This window comes from Cicer arietinum, chromosome 3, assembly GCF_000331145.2.
Source record: "Cicer arietinum cultivar CDC Frontier isolate Library 1 chromosome 3, Cicar.CDCFrontier_v2.0, whole genome shotgun sequence".
NCBI classification, from domain to species: Eukaryota; Viridiplantae; Streptophyta; class Magnoliopsida; order Fabales; family Fabaceae; genus Cicer; species Cicer arietinum.
In genome coordinates, this window is record NC_021162.2 from 23,367,760 (window position 1) to 23,390,388 (window position 22,629).

Genomic DNA, 22,629 nt, shown 5'->3' on the forward strand with positions numbered 1-22,629 from the left:
TATATATATATATATATATATATATCAAGTCTTAAAACACTAAAAAACTTGAATAAGAACTTTCGTCAAAGTAGGAGATGTTTTAAAATTTGAAAAGGCAAAAATGTGCGTCAATATTTAACGCTGAGAAAAATCAGTTTTGATTTTCGAAAAAATTTACACGAGTTAAATAAAAATATTTCACTCTTGAGAATATGATTTTAGTATTTTTATTCATAAATAAAAGGGAACTAACAGACTCAACAACACGTTTTTAATAACAATATAACCAAAAACACTCAAATACGAATTTATTTTAATATGGATCTTTCTTGGATAAACTAGAAGTCACTCACATCAACATACACACAATATCTACTAAATAATAAAAGCATCATCAAAAGATTACAACAATAATTTTGCAAGCTTGTGATGATTTGAAAATAGCTCTTTAAAATTATGATGTTCAAAATATTATCTAAAAGTTTAAAACGTTCTCGTACATTGAAGCTATACAAGTCTATGGTTAAATCTTTGTGACAAAACTCACAATGAACTTTGAAGATATGCTACATCAGGACAAAATCAATTTTAAGTGTCATCTCTACAAAAGTCTCTCAAGAAAAGAATGTTAAACATAAAAAGATGATCAAAGGAAAATGATGTTACTATGTTGGATCATCAACAAAAATACAAGAGTAGTTACACGTTGCATTTGTAAAACATAGATCAAAGGTGGTATCTTGTTGTCATATCATTGAAAGTAGTGAACTATGTCATCATTGTCATTTCAGAGGAAACAACTTCATTTTTGGTTATTTTCCACACTACAACATCAATGAATGATCATACTCATGATAAATACATTCTTTCCAATATTAGAGCATCTCAAAGAGACTCAATGGAAAAGACACATCATGTGCAAACACCAAGACAAATTGTGAAAAGTATTGCTTCAACAAAAGTTTTTGAGGATGGCTAACCAAGAGGATATAATCCTAGCATATAGAAGAGAACATGGTCAACTTTGATGAAATGTTCTCGTGGTGAACATATTTATTGCACAAAAAAAAAAATTATATCAGTTTAGCAAAATGAGTCATTTCAATTTTGAAGAAGAAATCATTTCAATATTGAATTATTTATTAAGTTTTTTACACATGAGAATGATGGAAGAATAATCAAGAGAACAAAGTTATCACTCAAAATAACTAAAAAAGTGTTCTTTTGACTGGAAAATAAAGACATATAGCATTATGTTGATGTAAGTCCTAGAGTCAATCTATTTTACATAAATTATTATTTGTATTATGAATTTAATTCATATATCTAATTTTAGATATATGTACAAGACATCATTTATTATATTATTAATCGTGAGACCTTGTGAGTGATGTAGATAGGATGTGACCATCCTACATAATAGGAGTTATGTCTTTGGAATATCAATGAAGTAAGACCGTGGAAATGCATGACCATGCTAGAGCACGCCGATATGTGATATTCAGTCCATTAGTTTTACGCATCAACTATGAGATCGAGAAATAAAGAATTGAACATTGCAAGGATGACACATATTGTGTCTTGTGTTCAATTAAATTTGGACGAAGTGAGAATTACGATACACTAAATAGTGGTCGCGGTAAACTTTAAACTGCATCACAGATTTTCTCATGACTTGGGTAGGAATGATACATTGCTAGATATCAATCATTATTTATAATATTTTATATTATATAAACTATATATAATATTTTAATATTATTACCATTTCAGTGTGAACCTACAAGGGTCTCACACATAGAGTATTGATAGCAGAATGAATGATTAAATTAAATAAAATTTGATTAAATTATATGTTAATCGTATTAAATATGATTTTATACATTAACATATTTATTTATTAAATTCGATTTGATTGAATAAATAAGAGTTGACAATTAATTGAATTAAATATGATTTAATTTAATTAATAGTTTGTATTTAATTAAAGGGGATTAACTAAATACAATAATTTATGACTTATTTTGGGTTGGATCCAAAATAGAAGTCTTAGGGTTTTGCAACCACTCAAAAATATGGTACGATGATCAATCGAAAATCTAAAGGGACAATTTATTGGTAAAGGGAAGTAATGAGACCAGTTCACTAAAAATGACCTACGAAATCGAAGGGAAGTGGAGGAAGACTCAATCAAGTAATAACTGATAAGGAGAAGTTTAACCTAGTGGAGGACTCAATCATCACACAAAAAATAGTGTCGAAAATTATCAAAGAGAGAAAAACGCACACATTAAAATAAATATTAATTTTTTATTTTATTTTTTTGGTTACTGAAAAATAATACATCACTTAGCCCAATCACACACTCAGACAAACAGCAACGACGCGCTGTGGTTGGTTGTTTAAGTGTGTTCTCTCGCTTTCACAAAATTGGGTATCCCTTGGGACACATCTCAAAAGTCAAACCTCATCCTTATTAGTGTGTGATATTTTTCTTATGTGGCACTTATTTAGTTTTTTAATTCACACAATACTAGCTCTAAGTTCCAGCACTTAGTGTTTAAATTCCAACAAATCTTGATGTTTGTGCGTGTTCGTACTTACATGTATTATAGTATTAACATGATTTCAATGATTTACTCTTTCGTTGTTTGTGATTAGCATTGCGTTGGCGCATAAAATTGCAGGTTGTAGCAGCATTTGGCTTGATTAACGCACAACGTGTAGAGATATTACAGCTAGTGTTAATAGAATTTGATGTTTTTAATTCATAAAATACTTGGTCTATTAGGTAGCTAATATATAATTTACATACACTGTCAACGTAAAAGCTTTTTAAACTAACAGTCAATCACAATCATGGAATCATTAAAAATATTTGATTTAACAATGAATATTTCAAAAGATACATATGAATAGTTGTGATTTATCTATAACGTAAAACATCTTACACCAATAGTGTATGCTGATTTTTTTTTTAATTCTTTTTGTCCCTCCAATTTTAAAAAATAGATAATAATCCAAAATTCAGTAAATAAAGTCCGAACAAAAGTTATAATAGGCAATATTTTGAAAATCGAACTTAATCGATCAATTTAATTAGTTGAATTGAGAATCAACCTATTATCCGATCTAAATGCACCACATAACTGCTCAAACAAAAAACCAACGTGAAACTCACTGAACCAACCTTAAACCAATGATTTTTATTTGGATAGTTTTCCTAAACATTTTTGTTTTTGAAGTAAAAAGGAAGAAAAAATGGGTGCTAAAAAACTCAAGAAGTAAAAAATGGCTGTTGAAGAGAATATTTAAAGTTTCTATTTAATTTGTTTTCACCCTCCTCAATTAAAAGTTGTGTTTCTCTCTCTCATTATATTGCAATGTGAATATTGAAAATCGAAAAGACTACTTTTATCATAAAAGTGTAATCACACTCCTATCGTGAAAAGGAAAAGTAATATTCCAACTACAATTACGTGAATAAAAAATATATAATTTAAAAGTCTAACTAAATACTATGCAAAACAACATATTGAATTTGAAAATACTAATGAGTACCTTTAGGGATTTGATTAAGGGCGTTTGGTTAGAGGAATTTGGAGGGGAGGTGTTGTTGAGACAAAATCCAAAATTAATGTTTTGATGATAACTAAACAAAAGTTAATTAAGACTTATAATTATGATTCTAAGTGTTTTGATATTTAACATGTGTGTTTGAGTGTGTTAATCAAAGATATGTGCCAAGCATTACAAGCAAAATTACATTAAAGAGAAAGCAAAAATCAACAAACAGAACGAAGAACGCTCTTGATAGAAGTCTGGAAAACGGAGAACGTTCTCCATAGTTCTGAAATTTCAAGAACAAATGATCTCCTTTGTTGAAGAAGAAATTGCTCATGGATTTTACAATCATTACTTCTGGATTTTACAATCATTGCTTCTGGATTTCACAATCATTGCTTCTGGATTTCACAATCATATAATCAATACTCTTCAACGAATATAAAGGATGCCTCTCAGCGAAGAATCAATTCAAAATACAAAGTAGAAAAGCTATGGAATATGATGAATCAAGCAAGTTCAAACAAGACTGGTCATTCTCCAACTTGACTGTCAAGAACGAATAACGTTCTTGAAACATATGCTTCAGCTACATATCTGAGAAACATGCACATATAATGAAAGGTCAATGGAATATTGTCCACATATAAGCATTTAAGGAAAAAATGAAGAATGATCAAATCAGTCTCTAAAATGATCATCAATATCCAGAATGATCAGATCTGTCTCCAGAATGATCAGATCAGTCTCCAGAATGATCAGACCAGTCTCCAGAATGATTATTAGTCTCTAGAATGATTAAACAGTCTCCAGAATGTTCAACAATCATTCTCCAGCAGATTGACATCATTCTCCAGCAGATTGACATCATTCTCCAGTTTGTTTTGCGCGAATTAAAACACTGTCTTGAATTGAACACATCAATCATATATCTGAGGATAAAAGGATCATTAAACACAATCATAGTTGTCCAAGGATGAGAAGCTTCAGACCAACCATTCCCATCACAGAAACAAAACGCAAAATATTCAAAGACATAAACATTTTTTAATTAATAAAGTTTGGTCTTTGGTCAAATCTGACACATGACAGCAGAGCATTTTCCAACGACTCTTTTGGATGTCATCAACCTTCCTAAAGCCTATAAAGTGAAGGCCAAGCTCAAATTAGAACTTCAAGTGCTAAGAAAATCCATCACTTACTTACAATCATACTTAAAAGTCTCTCACTCACATACATAGAATCAGTTCTGATTTTTCTCATTTGATTCCTAGATTCATTATATTGTATTTCTATGTCAAAAGAACCAAAATTCAAAAAAGTGTTGAGCTTTCACAGATTCTAACAAAACACTTTAAATCATAATCATGAAAACTGAAGACTATAAGTGTTGAGTATAGTTTGTAAAAAATCATTTTATGGTTAAAAGGTGAAGTGTAAACTCCTATCTAAAGATTGATAGGTGACCTGTTTGAACTCTTTTTTGTGTGGAAAGGTTTAACTTTATAACAGATCAAGGTTGATCTGAATTGGTTGTGTAAAATCAAATTGTTCTCCGTTTGAACACTTAGTGAAAAATCTCACAGTTTGAGGACTAGATGTAGCCCGAGTTGGGTGAACCACGATATATCCTTGTGTGGTATCTCTTCCCTTATCTATTTATTTTCAGTCTGTTTGATTATCAAGTTAAATTGTTGATTTTAACTAACCAAGAACGTTCTCCGTTTTTTGGTAAAAAACCAAGAACGTTCTTTGTTTTATGTTTTCACAACCAAGATCAATCTTGAATTAAAATTTTAAGTTTTTATAGGAAATGTTAAATAGGAACATTTAGAATTCAAACCCCTCTTTCTTGTAAATCGACATTTCTAGCTGGAGAACAATCAATGATCACCCTCAAAATCAAATCAAAACTATGTTGTCTATCATGGTTGAAGAAGAAATTGATTATGGATTTCACAATCATTGCTTCTGGATTTCACAATCATATAATGAGTACTCTTCAACGATTATAAAGGATGCTTCTCAACGAAGAATCAACTCAAAATACAACATAGAAAAGCTATGGAATATGATGAATCAAGCAAGTTCAAACAAGACTAATTATTCTCCATCTTGACTGTCAAGAATGAAGAACGTTCTTGAAACATATGCTTCAACTACATACTTGAGAAACATGCATAAATAGTTAAAGGTCCATGATTCAAGGAAAAAAGAAGAATGATAAGATCAGTCTCTAGAATGATTAGATCTGTCTCCAGAATGATCAGATTTGTATCCTGAATGATCATATCAGTCTCCAGAATGAGCATACCAGTCTTCAGAATGATTAAACGATCTTCAGAATGCTCAACAATCTTTTTCCAGCAGATTGACATCATTCTCTAGTTTGTTTTGTGCGAATCAAAACATTGTCTTGAATTGAACACATCAATCATTTATCTGAGAATCAAAGGATCATTAAACACACTCAAAGTTGTCTAAGAATGAGAAGCTTCAGACTAGTCATTCCCATCACAGAAACATAATGCAGAATATTCAAAGACATGAACATTTTTTAATTAATAAAGTCCGGTCTTTGGTTAAATCTGACACATGACAGTAGAGCCCTTTCCAACGACTCTTTTGGTTGTCATCAATCTTCCTAAAGCCTATAAAAGGAAGGCCAAGCTCAAGGAAAAATTAGAACTTCAAGTGCTAAAAAATCCATCACTTACTTACACTCATACTTTAAAGTCTTTCACTCACATACATAGAATCAGTTTTGATTTTTCTTATTTGATTCCTAGAATCATTCTATTATATTTCTATGTCAAAAGAATCAAAACTCAAAAAAGTGTTGAGCTTTCTCAGATTATGACAAAGCACTTTAAATCATAATCGTGTAAACTCAAGACTATAAGCGTTGAGTATAGTTTGAGTAGTTTGTAAAAATTCATTTTAAGGTTAAAAAGTGAAGTGTAAACTCCTATCTAAAGATTGATAGTGGACCTGTATGAAATCTTTTATGGGTGGAAAGGTTTAACTTTATAATAGATCAAGGTTGATCTAAATTGCTAGTGTAAAACCGAGATTGTTCTTCGTTTGAACACTTAATGGAAAATCTTCTCACTGTTATAAGGACTGGACGTAGCCCAAGTTGGGTGAACAAAGATATATCCTTGTGTGGTATCTCTTCCCTTATCTATTTACTTTCAGTCTGTTTGATTATCAAGTTAAATAGATAAGTTAAATTGTTGATTTTAACTAACCTAGAATGTTCTCCATTTTCTGTTTTCACAACCAAGATCAATCTTGAGTTAAAATCTTAAGTTTTTATAGGAAATTTTATATAGGAACATCTACAGTTAAATTTTTTATAGAGATGAAATATTTTAATGGTTGTGTTTAGGTCAAAGAGTGAGAAGATATTTTAAATGATTTTAAAGTAGAACATTCTTAACAAAATCTGGAAAATAGAGAATGTTCTCCAGTTTCAAGAATGATCATCACAACTCCAAAATCAATCAATCTCCACTAGTTGAAAAAAGTTTTAGCCTCTGAATTTTACATCTATATCATCAGCACTTGGCAAGGAACCAAACTGAGATGATCATATTCAAAGAAACTACTCGAATCACAAAGAGAGAAGATCATGAATTAGCAAGACCAAACAGATCTGAACCTTCTCCAACTTGACTGTCAAGAACGAAGAACATTCTTGACAACATTTTGATCATTCTCCAACATGTTGACAATAATCTCCAACATGCAAACATCATTCTCCGGCATGTTAACATTAATCTCCGACATGTTAACATCATTCTCCAACATTTTAAACATCAATCTACAGAATGATAACGTCAATCTGCAGAAAATTCTCATCAGTCTCCAGAATGATCAGATCTTTCTCCAGAATGATCATATCAGTCTCCAGAATTTTCAACATCATTCTCCAGCAGACTGTCATAATTCTCCAAGCTGTTTTGGCAGAATCAAATATCGAGATCGAAGCAATATCATCAACAATTATATATGAGGTATAAAGGATCATTAAGAACAAAGAAATATGATCAAGAACGAAGAAAAATGCCCAGTCAAACAGATTTCACAAAGTGTTCAAAGGCTGGAATATTTTTATTCATATATATTGGTTTTGGTCAAAAATGACAGAGCACTACCAACGACTCTTCCCTTATGTATTTACTTTCAGTCTGATTGATTATTAAGTTAAATACATAAACTGAATTACTAATTTGAACTAATCAAGAACGTTCTCTGTTTTCTAGTTAAAACCAAGAACGTTCTATGTTTTCTGTTTTCACAATCAAGATCAATCTTGAGTTATTTTCTTAAGTTTTTTTACATGAATTTTTAAAAGGGCGAATTTACAATTCAAACCCCTTTTCTTGTAAATTGACATTGCTACTTCAATTGGCATAAGAGTTCGGTCTCTAAAGTTGAACACCTAGCAAGTGTTTGAGAAAAAGATCTAGAAGAAAAATGTTAAAAGATATGTACATTGTTGAAGGAGGGTCATCATACATACCACCTTACTTTGATGGGACAGACTACTATTTCTGGAAAAACAAAATGCAGCTGTTCCTGAAATCTCAAGATACAGGAATATGTCATATCATTAGGGATGGAGATTTCATACCAAGAGTCGACCAAAATAATTCAACCTCTGCTGAAAATAAAGAAGCAAATTGGAAATCAGAAGAAAAATCTAATGTACTTCTAAACTCAAAAGCTCAATTATTCTTATCTTGTGCTTTAAGCATTGAAGAAAGCGAAAGAGTTGATGAATACAAAACTGCTAAAGAAGTATGGGACACATTACAAACTCATCACGAAGGAACCAACCATGTGAAAGAAACAAGGATTGATATATGCATAAGAAAGTTTGAACTCTTTGAAATGAATGAAGGAGAAACCATTGATGAAATGTACTTAAGATTCACAACCATTGTAAATGAAATACGCTCCTTAGGGAAAGCATACTCAGTACAACATAGAGTAAGAAAGATCATGAGATGTTTTCCAATAATATGGAGACCAATGGTGACAGTCATAAGTCAGACAAAGAATCTTAACGCACTCGGACTAGAGGAACTGATTGGAACATTACGAGCACATGAGGTGTTGCTACAATAGGACATACCAATCAAAAAGGGCAAATCAATAACTTTGAAAACATCTTAAGAAACTCCAAGTGAGGACTTAGAAGAAATCGAACAAGAAGATGTTGTTCTTACAAAAAAGATACAAAGAATGTTGAGAAAAGGGATTTTCAAATCAAAAGGAAAACTTCAAAATATAGGTAGAAAAAAGTCAAATCACATGTTTTGGATGCAATAAACAAGGACTTTATAAAACTGAATGTCCCTTGAACAAAAGAGTATCAAAAAAGTTCCCTTACAAGAAAAAATCCATGATGGTGACCTGGGATGATTCTGATGAATCAAAAACAGAGGAACCTGAAGAAGCCAACTTATGTTTAATGGCAGATACTGAAGACAAGGAGGTAATAAATTCTGAACCATGTCTTTTATGTAAAGAAATTGAAAATGATTTTGATAGCTTACTTAATGATTCAAATCTGCTTGTTAAAAAATGTAGCTCTTTAAAGGATCAAGTTTTAAAAGAAAAAAGGGAAAAAGAGAAATCTCAGGTTATGATTGATGAACTAAAAAACATCATTATAACATGCAGGAATCTCATTTTAAGGAAAATAATGAATATGAAAATCAAGAACGTTCTGCAACGAAAACGGAGAACGTTCTGCTTAAACTGAAAATGAACTTCTTAGAAATGACTTGTCAAATTTTATTAAAGCTACTTAAACCTTTCAAAAAATCATGGGATCTCAAGTGGGAATATTTGATAAAGCTGGTCTTGGTTTTGATAAAACTCAAAAAACGAAAATATATAAAAAAAATTTTGTTTCGGAAAGAAAAGAGGATAAATGCAAAACCAAATGTTCATATTGTAAGAAACTTGGACATCTGGAATTTGCTTGTTACTTTAAAAAAAAAGATGAAAAGATTAAAAGCAAAAGGTTTTTTAAACGGAAGATCGTTCTGCAAATAAAGCTGAACCAGTTTTGAAAAATCTGCAGAAAGGAGAACGTTCTTCTAGTTGTTCTCAAAACGGAGAACGTTATGGAACAAAAGCAGAACTTTCTCCATAAAGTATGAAAAAAGGAGAACAATCTGGAACTTCTTCAAATTCAAGATTAAAACCCCTTAAAAGCCAGATTTCGAAATCAATTCAAAGATCAACAATTAAATGCTTCAGAACTTTCTAAAAGAAGATATACTAACTATCAAGGACCCAAACAAATATGGGTACCAAAGTCATTACTAACTTATGATGTAGGAACATCATCCAACAATCAAGAAAGAACATCGATACATAGACAAGGCATGCGCATTACATAAGAATTGAACATTATGACGCCACCTCTCATTACAAAAATTTGGAGTGTCTATAACCTTTGGAAACATTAAAGCAAAGGAGATGATGAAGACAAACATTTTGGACAACAACAACAACAAAATGCTTCCTAGGAAACCGAGATTGATAAACAATATCCGTTTCTTTCTCCTCATAAAAGCTGGAGAACGATAAAACTAATTGGAAGATATGTGCCAAAGCTGTTGTTGGAAGTGTAATTACAATGATTGATTTACCTCTGAAATACATAAATGATATTCAAGTTTCCTTTAGAAGAAGCATATATTCACATTGTACTCTTGTCTAATTCAAGTGCTTCTTTGGATCTTATCAAGGTATATCCTGATCATGATTACTTCTTAATTCATTCATGGAACTCAAATCATTTTCTACAAATTCTCCTCTTTATGTCTTTAAAAACAATTTTTTATGTGAACAAATCTCCTTGAAACTTTTCAAAAAATTAGTTTTGAAAAACACAAACTTTATTAGCATAAGAATATTTTGTAAAGAGAAAAGTTATATTTGACATATTGTCACATTCATCTTATCTTTGTTTCCCTATATGCGCTAACTCTGTCTAGTTTTAAAAATGAAAAATGGATCTATTTTTTACTGGTAAGCATGATCTTGCTCACATTCATCTCATCTTACTTGTGTTTTAGAATTTTGAAGGATATCATTTTCAAAATATTATGGGGGAACTTTTTAGAAAATGTTATTTTTCTTAAAACTGGACTCTACTCATTATTTTCTTGGTTCAAAAATCTGAAGCATATTCTAAGGAAGAGCTTTTAAAGCTCTCTATGATTAAAATTAGAATCAAAATTAAAATCTAAATTAACATGTTTGTCATCATCAAAAAGAGGGAGATTGTTGAGACAAAATCTCAATTTAATGTTTTGATGAAAACAAACAAAAAATTAATTAATAATGTTAATTATGATTCTAAATGTTATGTTAATTTAACTTGTGCTTTTTAGTGTATTAATTTAAAGATAGGATTTAAACAAAACAAAGAAATCAACATAAAAAGGCAAGAAACTGAACAAACAAAAATGGAGAACATTCTTAACAAAATCTGGAAAATGGAAAATGTATCCTTGTGTGGTATCTCTCCCCTTATCTATTTACTTTTAGTCTGATTGATTATCAAGTTAAATACATAAACTAAATTACTGATTTTAACTAACCAAGAACGTTCTTTGTTTTCTGGTTAAAAACAAGAACATTATCTGTTTTTCTGTTTTCACAACCAAGATTAATCTTGAGTTATTTTCTAAAGTTTTTAAGAGGAATTTTTAAAAGGGTGAATTTACAATTCAAACCCCATTTTCTTGTAAATTGATATTGCTACTTCAATATATATCAAAATATAGACTTAACCATTCAAAGCTATTCTCTCAAAAGTCTAACTAAAAAATAAATAAATTAAAAGTCTAACTAAATACTATGCATAACAATATATTGAATTTGAAAATACGAATGAGTATCTTTAGGGCATTGATTAAGGGTGTTTGGTTAAAGGATTTTGGTGGGGAGGTGTAATATTTTAAAGAAGTTTGTTTGATTCATATTTTAAAGAGGAGATGGGATGGGAGGAGAGCAAAATTCCGCCAAAATGGAGGGAGAGTAAAATCAAATTTAAAGGAAGGGAGGGGATGCGAGAGGAGGGGAGGGAAGTAGAGACATGCTTGGTTCAAAAGAGAAGATGAGAGGGTAGATGATAGACTTTAATAGTTTTGTGTTTGGTTCAAGGGTAAGGAGATATTTGAAATAATTTTTAGTTATATGCAACCCCTCTCTCCCCTCCGACTTCCTCCTAAATGAAGAGAGAACAAAAATCACTTTATGAGAGTTTTTGCTTCTCTCCCCTCATAAAAATTGACCAAACACATTTCCTCTAAAATATCCCCTCTCCTCCCCTCTATCCAACTTCAACCAAACACACCATAAGGGTCTATTTATAATTTGGAGAGTTTTTGAGCAAAAACTTTAGATGATTAAGTCTATATTTTTATATATATTTGATATTTTAAAAAATTGAAAAACCAACATGATAGATGAATATATACTATCATATTTTTGTTGTTGTTGTAAAACATAAAATATATATCAAAATATAGACTTTGGGGAGGAAGTCAATATAACTTAAAAACCATTTAAAATTTCTTCACTCTCCTTGAACCAAACACACAATCCTTAAAGTCCCTCTCATCTTTTCCCCTCTTTAGAACCAAACACGTCTCTGCCCATCAACATTCCCTTCATAACTCCCTTCCTATAAAAAATATTGTATTGAAAAAGTTTATTAAACTTTTTATAAATTTAAGATTTATTTTTTCAATTCAATTTTGTATTTTTAAGACAATTGTTAAAAAGACGGTTTAAATTTAAAAACAACATTATGTTGAGATCTTTTTTGTTAAAAAAAGATAGTTTAAATTTAAAAACAACATTATATTGAGATTTTTTTACCTTTAATTTTTAACAAAATAATTCGTAATTTTTAATTAATGACTTATTTATGTTATATATTTTGTTAAATATTATTTAATTTAATATATAAAAATAGTTAAATTATATAATAGGTTAAATAAGTATTTCATATTTATAAAATTTTAAAATTTTATTTTTAATCCCTACAAAATTATTATTTAAACAGTTTTCATTCCTATTCAAATATCAACAAATATTGTTAAACGATTTTTTTCAGATATATTTATAGCATTTTAAAAACTTCCTCCACAAAAAATGAGTTTAAAATTCAATTTTTATATTTTTTTTTTTGAATTTACAATATTTATATTTAATATATTTAAAATTAAAAAATCTACTTTTTTATAATATTTTAAATTTATTTTTTCAAAAACAATTCAACAATTTAAAAATTAAAGATCAATTAAACGTAACTAACACTTGTTGAAAAATTTGGTAGAATTATAACCTGTTTAATAGGAGGTCTACCGTAGAACACCGGTTTTCAAAACTTTGTTGTAGGGTATCCATGCTTTGGCTAAACCGCAACAGCAGATATTTTCAAACTCCGTGTTCGTAATTAGTAGTAATTTATTATCCATTCCCGCCTCCAAACTCCAAACCGGAAAATGACTCTCCGACTATTCACAGCTCCGCCGTCCTTCCCTCGCTTCACCTGTCACGCCACCACCCTTCCCCCTCCTCCTCAATTCTCCACAGCAACCCCTCTTTCCTCAACTCCACAACCCGCGCCGCTAACTTGCGCACTTCATTGCCCTCATTTCCAATCGTACGCTTCCAAACAGATTATTATCCTCTTTTCACTCAATTATTTACATTTTTATTTATTTTTTATTTTTTATTTTTTATTTTTTATTTCAGGTGTTCGGGGTGCACGCACGAGCATAACCTACACCGTCCTGTAATATTGGAAGACGCTACCAATTTCTTTCGGAAATATGGGGTCACGGATTTCACCTTTGATACCTGCAAACTGGTATCTTCGTTAAATCCTCTTCTGAATTCACTAACTATATTCTATTTCACTTTTTAACCTTTTTTCATAATGTTACTATTTCACTCGGTAGCTTTTACAAAATCATAGAGAATAATAATTTCATGTTATTACAAGTGACAGTATTTCTCCTTTTAACATTTTTTTTCTCTATGAAATACTAAGATATTTAGTGTCCCACGTTTGACAAGACACCGAAACACACAGATAGGTAATAATTTGAGAAAATTGAAGTAATTATTTTATCTAATCACTAATGACAGTACTTCTCCTTTTAACTTTTTTCCTATGATGCACTAAGACATTTACTATCCGACACTAGACACAAGACTGACACTGAAACACACAAATCGATAATAGTTTGAGAAAATAAAAGTAAATATTTTATGTAATCACAAGTGACAGTGTTATTTCGGTGTTTGGACACACCTTCAATTTGAAAGTGTATGTGCTACATAGGACTATTTTTTATGAAACATAAGAAACTTACTTGGTTTTGGTATTTTGGGTTATTTTTGCAGTGGGGTTGGAGGTGCCGTGCGAAATTGGCGGTGCGTGGTTCTTCAACTAACCCTCTCATTGGGCTTTATGAGGAGGGTACTCATAACGTAATTGACATTCCAGAGTGCAAAGGTTTGGAATTTCATTATATATATTTTAGTCCTTTTGGTAAATGTGTTAGATTTACAACCCTGCTTATGTTATAGTGTTAATTATCGTGATGATATACTATATCTTAAGTCTGCATTTTATTTTCTATGTCTTGCATTTCATTTTTATTAACAATGGAGGTAGTGGTGTAAGAGACTGTAAGAGACCGAGAATCGGATGAGATACGAGTATGGAATGAGTGGTCGACAAAACTGGAAATTCGTATATTCTCCTATGACAACGCTTATGATTGGTCTAACAAAGTCTAAAGGTATTTTTCTCCTAAGATCACGAACAAGGATGAAAAGCTCCATGTGGCAATGGTTGCAATTGAAGAAAAGGCTCTGTAAAAAACCCAAGAATTGGTTTCCTATGCTCCAAGGGTTTTCCCCTTCACAATATAATTTCTACTCTGTTTACATATTTTCAATATTCATGTCCCCCAGTTGTTTTCTTTTTCTTTTTAATAAATTTTTAGCTTAAAAAAAATACGCTTTCTTACTCCAAAACCTCCATATTTATACATGATAATCCTAACTTACTCATTAACTAACTAACTACCTCATTAATTGATAACTTCCCTCACAAACTCCTTAACTCAAATCCTAACAAACTCTTTCTTATCCTATATCCTAACAATACACTCCTCAAAAAAACTTTGTCCTCGAGGTTGCAATCTACTAAAAAAAAATCTTCAGTTTGAAACTTTGAATAGTTGTTGAAACTTGAAACAAAAATCATTCCCCCCCACCCCACAACCCGTTGCTGAAAAGTTGAAGATATATCTGAAAAATTGTTCGATATTGCTTTACACTGCTACGTTATCTTCTACTTCTACTCCCTTGTGACTTGGTTGCTTGTTGTCCCATTTGACTTCTCTTTTACCATCTTGATTTGTCCCTTCTTCCTTCAACTCATTTTGACCACCAAGAAAATGGTTTTCGCTAACTTAACGGTGGTTTGCACTCCACCTCTGCTCCTTCTTTGCTCTTCTTCTTGGCTTTATTGTGGTACCCCTTATCTTCAATGCTAGGTGAACATTCTGTTTGGATCAAATTTTCCTTGCTCATTGCTTGCCAACATGTCAACAGAACTCTTACTTTTCTTATCTTGTTTCTGGTTCTTGCTTCAGACCTTCATTTTTCTTGTTCTTGTTCTCCAGCCCTCCATCATCACTGGCTCCAATTATTCTTGCACTTTTTTGGGGGGCTGCACCTCCTCTTTTGATTCTTTTCCTTTGTTGAATTATACTTTTTCCACTAGTTCTTCTTCCCCAGAATCTTGAAGATAAACCCCATATTCTGGTTTGAATTTCATGAGCAAAGCCTTCTCAAAGGAGAACTCCACATTTTGATAGTTGTCCTCCAAGAAAACCACCATGGTTAGGCTTCTCCATCCAATCCCAACCAAACCCATGATAGCCATTTTTCCTCACGATTCTTTTGAGCTTTTAAGATACTGAATAATTGGATCAACCACCAATAAGCATCACTGCTTCCGTCAAATCTTGGCATCACTGCTGCCTTTATGGCCAACATGTCTTCCATCGCTGGCATCCCTAGCACTCCTTGCAAGTTCGGCGGGTCAGATTAATTGTTAGGAACCCAAGAATTGGATTCCAAAGAAAGAACACTTTCATTGACAAATAGGAGAGAAATCTCTCCTCCAAGGATTTCCCCTTCACAATAGAGTTTCTACTATATTCACAACTTTACAATATTCAAATCCTAACTAACTCATTAACTAATAATAACTTCCCTAGCTAACTCCTTAACTCAAATCCTAACAAACTCTTTCTTATCCTATATCCTAATAGGCTCTCACATAGTTTCCGTGGTGGGAATATGGTACGTTTATATATGGTACGTTTAATCCTACATTAGAGGAATTTTGCGTAGCTATGGTGAAGAGGTTTCAACTGGTCAATGGTCAATGACAGAGTACCTACGAATTTATGATGAGTCTCATACGAACCGGATCTGTAGAGGAGTACAGCAAGCAATTCGAGCTCTGTGCTGGTCCTCTGCGCAGTGCCGATCCTAATTATCTTAAAGGAATGTTCCGGAACGGTCTGAAGGAGGTTACGAGCGGAATTAAAATTAGATCAATTGGATACACTTCTGGAAGTGATGAATTATGCACAAAGAATTGAGACAGAGAATATGGTGATCAACAACTGTAGTGCAGAGAGCTATCAAAGAGGGATGTACATGGGGAAGCACAAGCAATTCCAGAACCGTCACAGGAATTGGGAAACAAAAATCAAGTTCAACCAAATACAAGAGGGAGTGCTCAAGGAGGTAATCAAATAGTCTCAAAAAACTATAAATTCCTTCAGAAGATTACAGAGACTAACTAATGAAGAGATATAGGACAGATCTAGGATGGGTATGTGTTTTTGTTGGAATGAAATATTTGGGGCAGGCCATGAATGTGTCGACAAACTGCTACAGGTTCTGATATTAGAGGAAGATTAGGTTGTGGTAGAAAAGACAGAATCAGTGAGAGAAGTTGTGGGGGGAGATGTGGACAGGAAGGTAGTGGCGTTGGTGGAATGTAGAGCATCACCCACTTCCTGATAAGTGCCTGTTTAAATACAACCAAACGAATAATGAATAGAAGGACAGAAAACTGAAACTACTAATACAACGGAGTTGTAACTGCTTTGTATTTCATCTAATAAACCACAGGATTATTGTTGGTAATAGAATATATTAATATTCCACTTTGCAAATGCAATAAGAATTCATTATATCATAGGGTTCATTACATTTTTAGATTCATTGTACTTTAGAAGTTAATGCTAGTTATAATTTCTCTTCTTGTAAATTGTACTTATCATGTATATAAATAGATGCTCTTGCTGAGTCTCTCTCAAGCATTCAGAAATTTAACAAATAAAATCAAAAATCAGAATCATAAGATTCTGATTTGTTTAGTTATTAGTATGTATTAATTATGATTTCAGTTTTATTTTCATTCCTTTTAGGATAGCATTTATAGGGAATCAGTTTCCTGATTTCTAGCTCTATTTTGATTATACATAATTAAATTTAGTTGTACTATTTATACTCTTTATATAATAAGTTTCATCATCAAGTGAACAATCACTTTTCCGCATGGTATTAGATCTGAACTTCTCATCACTGGCCACAAGTTGAATGGCCAAAACTACCTTCAATGGGAGATGACAAAACCATTCTGCAACAGAGACAACAAAGGAAATGCAACACACAACCCACAAGAAATGGAAGAGAAACAAGATCCATCTCCATTCAGCAAATAATTAATAGAGGCTTTGCAGAAAATGCTCCAACAGACTGTTCTTATTATAGAAAAATGTGGTACAGCTATAGTAGCACAAAAGGTAATTTTCTACATGCCTTACACACTAGCCAAGGAAAACCAAAATCATGGATCATAGATTCAGGAACCTTAAATCACATGACTGGAGATATAATAGTTTTTGACAATTATTCTACTCGTCATGATAACTCCACTATTCAGATTGATGATGGTACCTTGTCAAAAGTTACTGCTACATGTTCTGTTGTTATTTCAAAAAATATTACTCTGGTTTCTGTATTGTATGTGCACGAATTTGTTTGGAACTTGGTGTCTATTAGCAAATTGACCAAAGACTTGAGATGTGTTGCTAAATTTTTTCCCAACCTGTGTGATTTTCAAATTTTGGAGTCAAGTAAGACAATTGATAGTGCTAAAGAGTGTGTTGGACTCTACTACTTGCAAGTTGAAGATTCCTCCAAAGAACTCAAAGCCAATTCTTGTGCAGTGGTTTCTCCAAATAGTGAGGAGTCTGTAATGTTGTGGCACTATCGATTAGGTAACCCATATCTCATGTACGTAGAGAAAACATTTCCCTCATTATTTAGTAAAAATCTAAGGAATTTTCAATGTGAAGTATGTCAGTTATTCAAGCATACTCGAAACACATACTCACCTAAACCATATAAACCCTCTCAACCTTTCTCCTTAGTTAACAATGATGTATTGGGGCCATCTCGGGTTAGCAACATTACTGGTGCTAAATGGTTTATTACATCGATGATCACACAAGAGTCACATGGATATTTCTCATGAAAGAGAAATCAGAAGATGGAAAATTATTTGAGTTTTTCCACACCATGGTGCAAACACAATTCTAAACAAAAATTAAGGTGCTCGGAACTGACAATGGTCATGAATATTTTAGTTCAACACTAGAGTCCTACCTTAAGATCCATGGAATTGTCCACCAGAGTTCACGTGTAGATACTCCCAACGAAATGGGATCGCAGAAAGGAAAAATAGGCATCTACTGGAAACCAAAATATTTTTGGGGGGAAGCTGTCCTTCCATCAAATGTATTTTTCTTGGCTACTTACCTCACCAAAAAAGATATAGGTGTTACTCCCCGACAATCACAAAATTTTATCACACTATGGATGTAACCTTCTTTCAGAACCATCCTTATTACTCCAAAGTTGGAATTCATGGGGAGAATACCTTAATCCCGAAAGAAACAACAGAGTTCCAATTTTTGGATTTTGAGATGGTCGAAAAAATTGCAGCAGCAAAAACAGAAAATCCCGCACCTACTGAATGAGCCGAACCAATAAATTCTACATCAAAAGTAATAGAAAATTCCACACCAACAGTACCAAAAAATTCCACACCAACAGAACCAAAAAAATCCCACCAAACCATCTGAACCTTTCCTTGAAACTGCACTAGTAGAAAGTGTTTAAGTTGTGAGATTTTAGAGAATATTATTGATAATGGCTTAATGGTTAAATGTTTTGATGTAACAAGTTTAAAGCATAATAAGTAAGCTTTAGCTTGAAGGGGAGTGTTAAAATTCAGTGTATGTTTTAATTATTCCTTGATTGTGCAACATCCTAGGCTAATTGTTAGTAGTCCTAGTCAATACAATTTCCTAGGCACTGAATGTAATTATTGCATCATCATTATAAATAGGAAGGTGTGTGATCTCATTAGAGACACACAAAATATGATTTACAGAACAAGGACGCATATTTTCGTTGATCAAAATTAAAAAGTAAGGGTAGATCTGGAACCGTCGGAGAGAGAATAATCGTGCACCAAGAAAGTAAAAAGGAAACTCAAAATGTTAACTACACCCAATACCTGCTGGTACCCTGCATCTTCTTTACTCTTGTTCAAGTTGCCAATAATCAGATTTTTTCACATTATGCATGATTCAAGTTGAGGTGTCGATGGAGACTGACATAGGTATCGAAAATCATAGCCAAACAAATCCAACACCAGCCATGGTATGTGACCTTAGAAGTTGATGAAGAAAGCAACTAACGAAGTTACCACAACGCTATCAAAACAATGGCAATAACAACCATCATAGCTTTGTTCTCTGTGCGATCCACATGTACCTTGACGTGTCAACCCCAATTGGATATTTATTGTTCCTAGACTTGATTGAACTTGTGAAGAGTGTGGGGAAAAAGGTGACGGTATAATCAGCAGAGGCACAAGTGAAAGTGCTAGTTCCATCGTCATAAGCGTAGCTATAAGCGCGTGGACACACACTCTTAAAGAATTGCGAGTACGAACTTGGTTTACATGTATCTGGCGAACTATAAACGCCACTGCCGCAATATTGCGAATCCCCAAACGCTTCACACACACTTTTACATGCCACACTCTCTCCACCGCCCTCACTCATTACTCAACACTTTCAACTCCGTCGGACACCCCACGTTCAAGTCCACAGAGCAACCTGTCGTCGTGATCATCATCGGAAGCTTGAAACCGTCGACGAGGGCATTGGACTCGCCGGGTTGAAGTGCAAAATTGGTGGTGGAGAACAGTGCTGTTTCAGCGCCGGATAAAATTCAAGGCCAAATTGTATAACTACACTTGTTAAGAATTGCGAATGTTGTTGAATACGAACCTGTTAGGTATTGGAACAAAAAAAGGGTAACCAAAGTGATGGCAAATTGAGTAAAAGAAGCCATATTTCGAAAATATTGGTAATGAAGAAATTATTAATTATTACGAGAATATCAAATGTTGATCAAGGTATGAATTGGTTTCCTTTATTAGAGAGTGCGCCAAGGAGAGAGAAAGTGTTGTTTGTACTTTATCACGCATGGTGAAGAGCGACAATGCACGATAAGGCCCGTATGGGCGCGTGCGGTGGAGTGGTCATTTTTTAGAAAAGTCGTCGAAAATAGTGGCGGTGACGGAGGCAGTAGTGAACTTAACGGAAACGAGTGAAACTGGTGTCTTCTGAAAAAAGAATGATCGTGTTGGAAAAGAGAAATTATGATTATACCTAACTGTTGTGAACTCGGCAACGGAATAGAGGCTAACTCGTTCAAGGAGGATCGAGATAGGCTCTAGATACCATGTTGAAGTTGTGGGATTTGAGAGAAAATAATAAGGATTTGAATATTATTGATAATAGCTTGTTGAATATAAAGAGTATTGAGAGACATATAGAATAACCCGTGTGTTTCAACTACACAGCGGAATCTCTTTATATAGACACAGGGTATTAAATAACCCTAATTTACAGTAATGCTAACGGGCCAGAATACTTACATACTTACAGCCCATATATTTTATTTACATTCTAATATAGTATTCAACACTCCCCCTCAAGCTGGAGCATATAAATCAAATGCACCTAGCTTGTTACATATATAACTAATTCTAGGACCTCGCAATGACTTTGTAAACACATCTGCTAACTGATCATTGGATTTGACAAAGCTGGTGATGATGTCACCTGATTCAATCTTTTCTCTAACAAAATGGCAGTCAATCTCAATATGCTTGGTCCTCTCATGAAAAACCGGATTCGAGGCAATGTGCAATGCAGCTTGATTATCACATATTAATGTCATTGTGCTGGTCTCTTCAAATTGAAGTTCTTTCAGTAACTGTTTCAGCCAGATGAGTTCACATGTTACTAGTGCCATGGCCCTGTATTCTGCCTCAGCGCTGGATCTTGCAACAACATTTTGTTTCTTACTCTTCCAAGATATTAAATTTCCTCCTATGAGTACACAATACCCGGAAGTTGATCGTCTGTCTATGGGTGAGCCTGCCCAATCAGCATCTGAGTAGCCAATTATTTGAGTATGTCCTCTATCTTCATAAATGAGACCTTTTCCAGGTGCACTTTTGATGTATTTAAGAATCCGGATTACAGCATCCATATGTTCTTGGCAAGGAGAATTTAAGAACTGACTTACCACACTGACAGCAAAGGAAATGTCAGGACGAGTGACTGTGAGATAGTTTAATTTTCCAACCAATCTCCTATATCTTCCTGAATCTGATAGAGGCTCCCCCTGATTGGGTAGGAGTTTGACATTTGGATCCATAGGAGTATCAACTGACTTGGCATTTAGTAGGCCAGTTTCTTCAAGAATATCCATAGCATATTTTCTTTGTGAAATTACAAGGCCATCCTTGGATTGAGCTACTTCAATACCCAGAAAATAACGGAGTTTACCAAGGTCTTTAGTCTGAAATTTATTTGAGAGATGTTGATTTAACTGGAGCATTCCTTGCTGATCACTACCAGTTATAACAATGTCATCCACGTAAACAATAAGATAGATGCACCCTTGAGCTGAGTGATGATAAAATACAGAGTGATCGGCTTCACTGCGGATCATACCAAATTCTTGTACTACCGAGCTGAATCTGCCAAACCAAGCTCTAGGAGACTGTTTAAGACCATAAAGGGACCTGTGTAGCCGACAAACCATGTTGGAAGACTCCCCCTGAGCAACAAATCCTGGTGGTTGCTCCATATACACTTCCTCTTCAAGATCACCGTGCAAAAAGGCATTTTTAATGTCAAGCTGATGGAGAGGCCAATGTCTAATTGCTGCAATGGAGAAAAATAGTCTGACAGATGCCATTTTGGCAACCGGTGAGAATGTGTCACTGTAATCCAACCCAAAAATCTGAGTATATCCCTTGGCTACCAAACGAGCCTTAAATCGATCAATGTTACCATCAGGACCAACCTTCACTGTATAAAGCCAACGAAACCCGACTACCGACTTCCCATGAGGTAGAGGTACCAATTCCCAAGTACCACTGCTTTGTAGAGCACACATCTCATCAAGCATTGCTTGCCTCCACTCAGGGTGGGATAATGCTTCACCTGTAGTTTTAGGAATAGAAACAGAAGACAAGGAGGACAAGCAAGTGTAATGTAAAGGAGAAAGACGATGATAACACAAATCAATATAATGAGGAGATGGATTACGGGTGGTGCGAATATCCTTACGAAGAGCAATGGGAAGGTCAGGCTCAAGTGGCAGGGCCGGATCCGGATGTGGCGTCGGAGGAGAGTCTGTAATGGGAGCAGGAACAGGCACAACAGAGGATAAGCGACGACGCTGATATGTTTGTAGTGGTCGTGGAGGTTGGGGGGCAGACTCGGCAGGTTCGATAGGAATATGAGGGGGTGGGAGAGGGATAACTACTTGAGGAGGTTC

General features: G+C 33.5%; 1 protein-coding gene across 1 annotated transcript in view; it reads left to right on the plus strand.

Annotated features, from left to right (window-relative positions):
• The first annotated feature begins 12,966 nt into the window (after positions 1 to 12,966).
• LOC101515082 (uncharacterized) overlaps positions 12,967 to 22,629 on the plus strand; it is a 19,278-nt gene continuing 9,615 nt past the window's right edge. Inside the window, exons 1-3 of the mRNA XM_027337712.2 lie at positions 12,967 to 13,252; positions 13,345 to 13,459; positions 13,999 to 14,110. Of these exons, the coding sequence (XP_027193513.1) occupies positions 13,092 to 13,252; positions 13,345 to 13,459; positions 13,999 to 14,110 (388 nt within the window). The 5' untranslated portion in view covers positions 12,967 to 13,091. The remainder of the gene's footprint in view (positions 13,253 to 13,344; positions 13,460 to 13,998; positions 14,111 to 22,629) is intronic.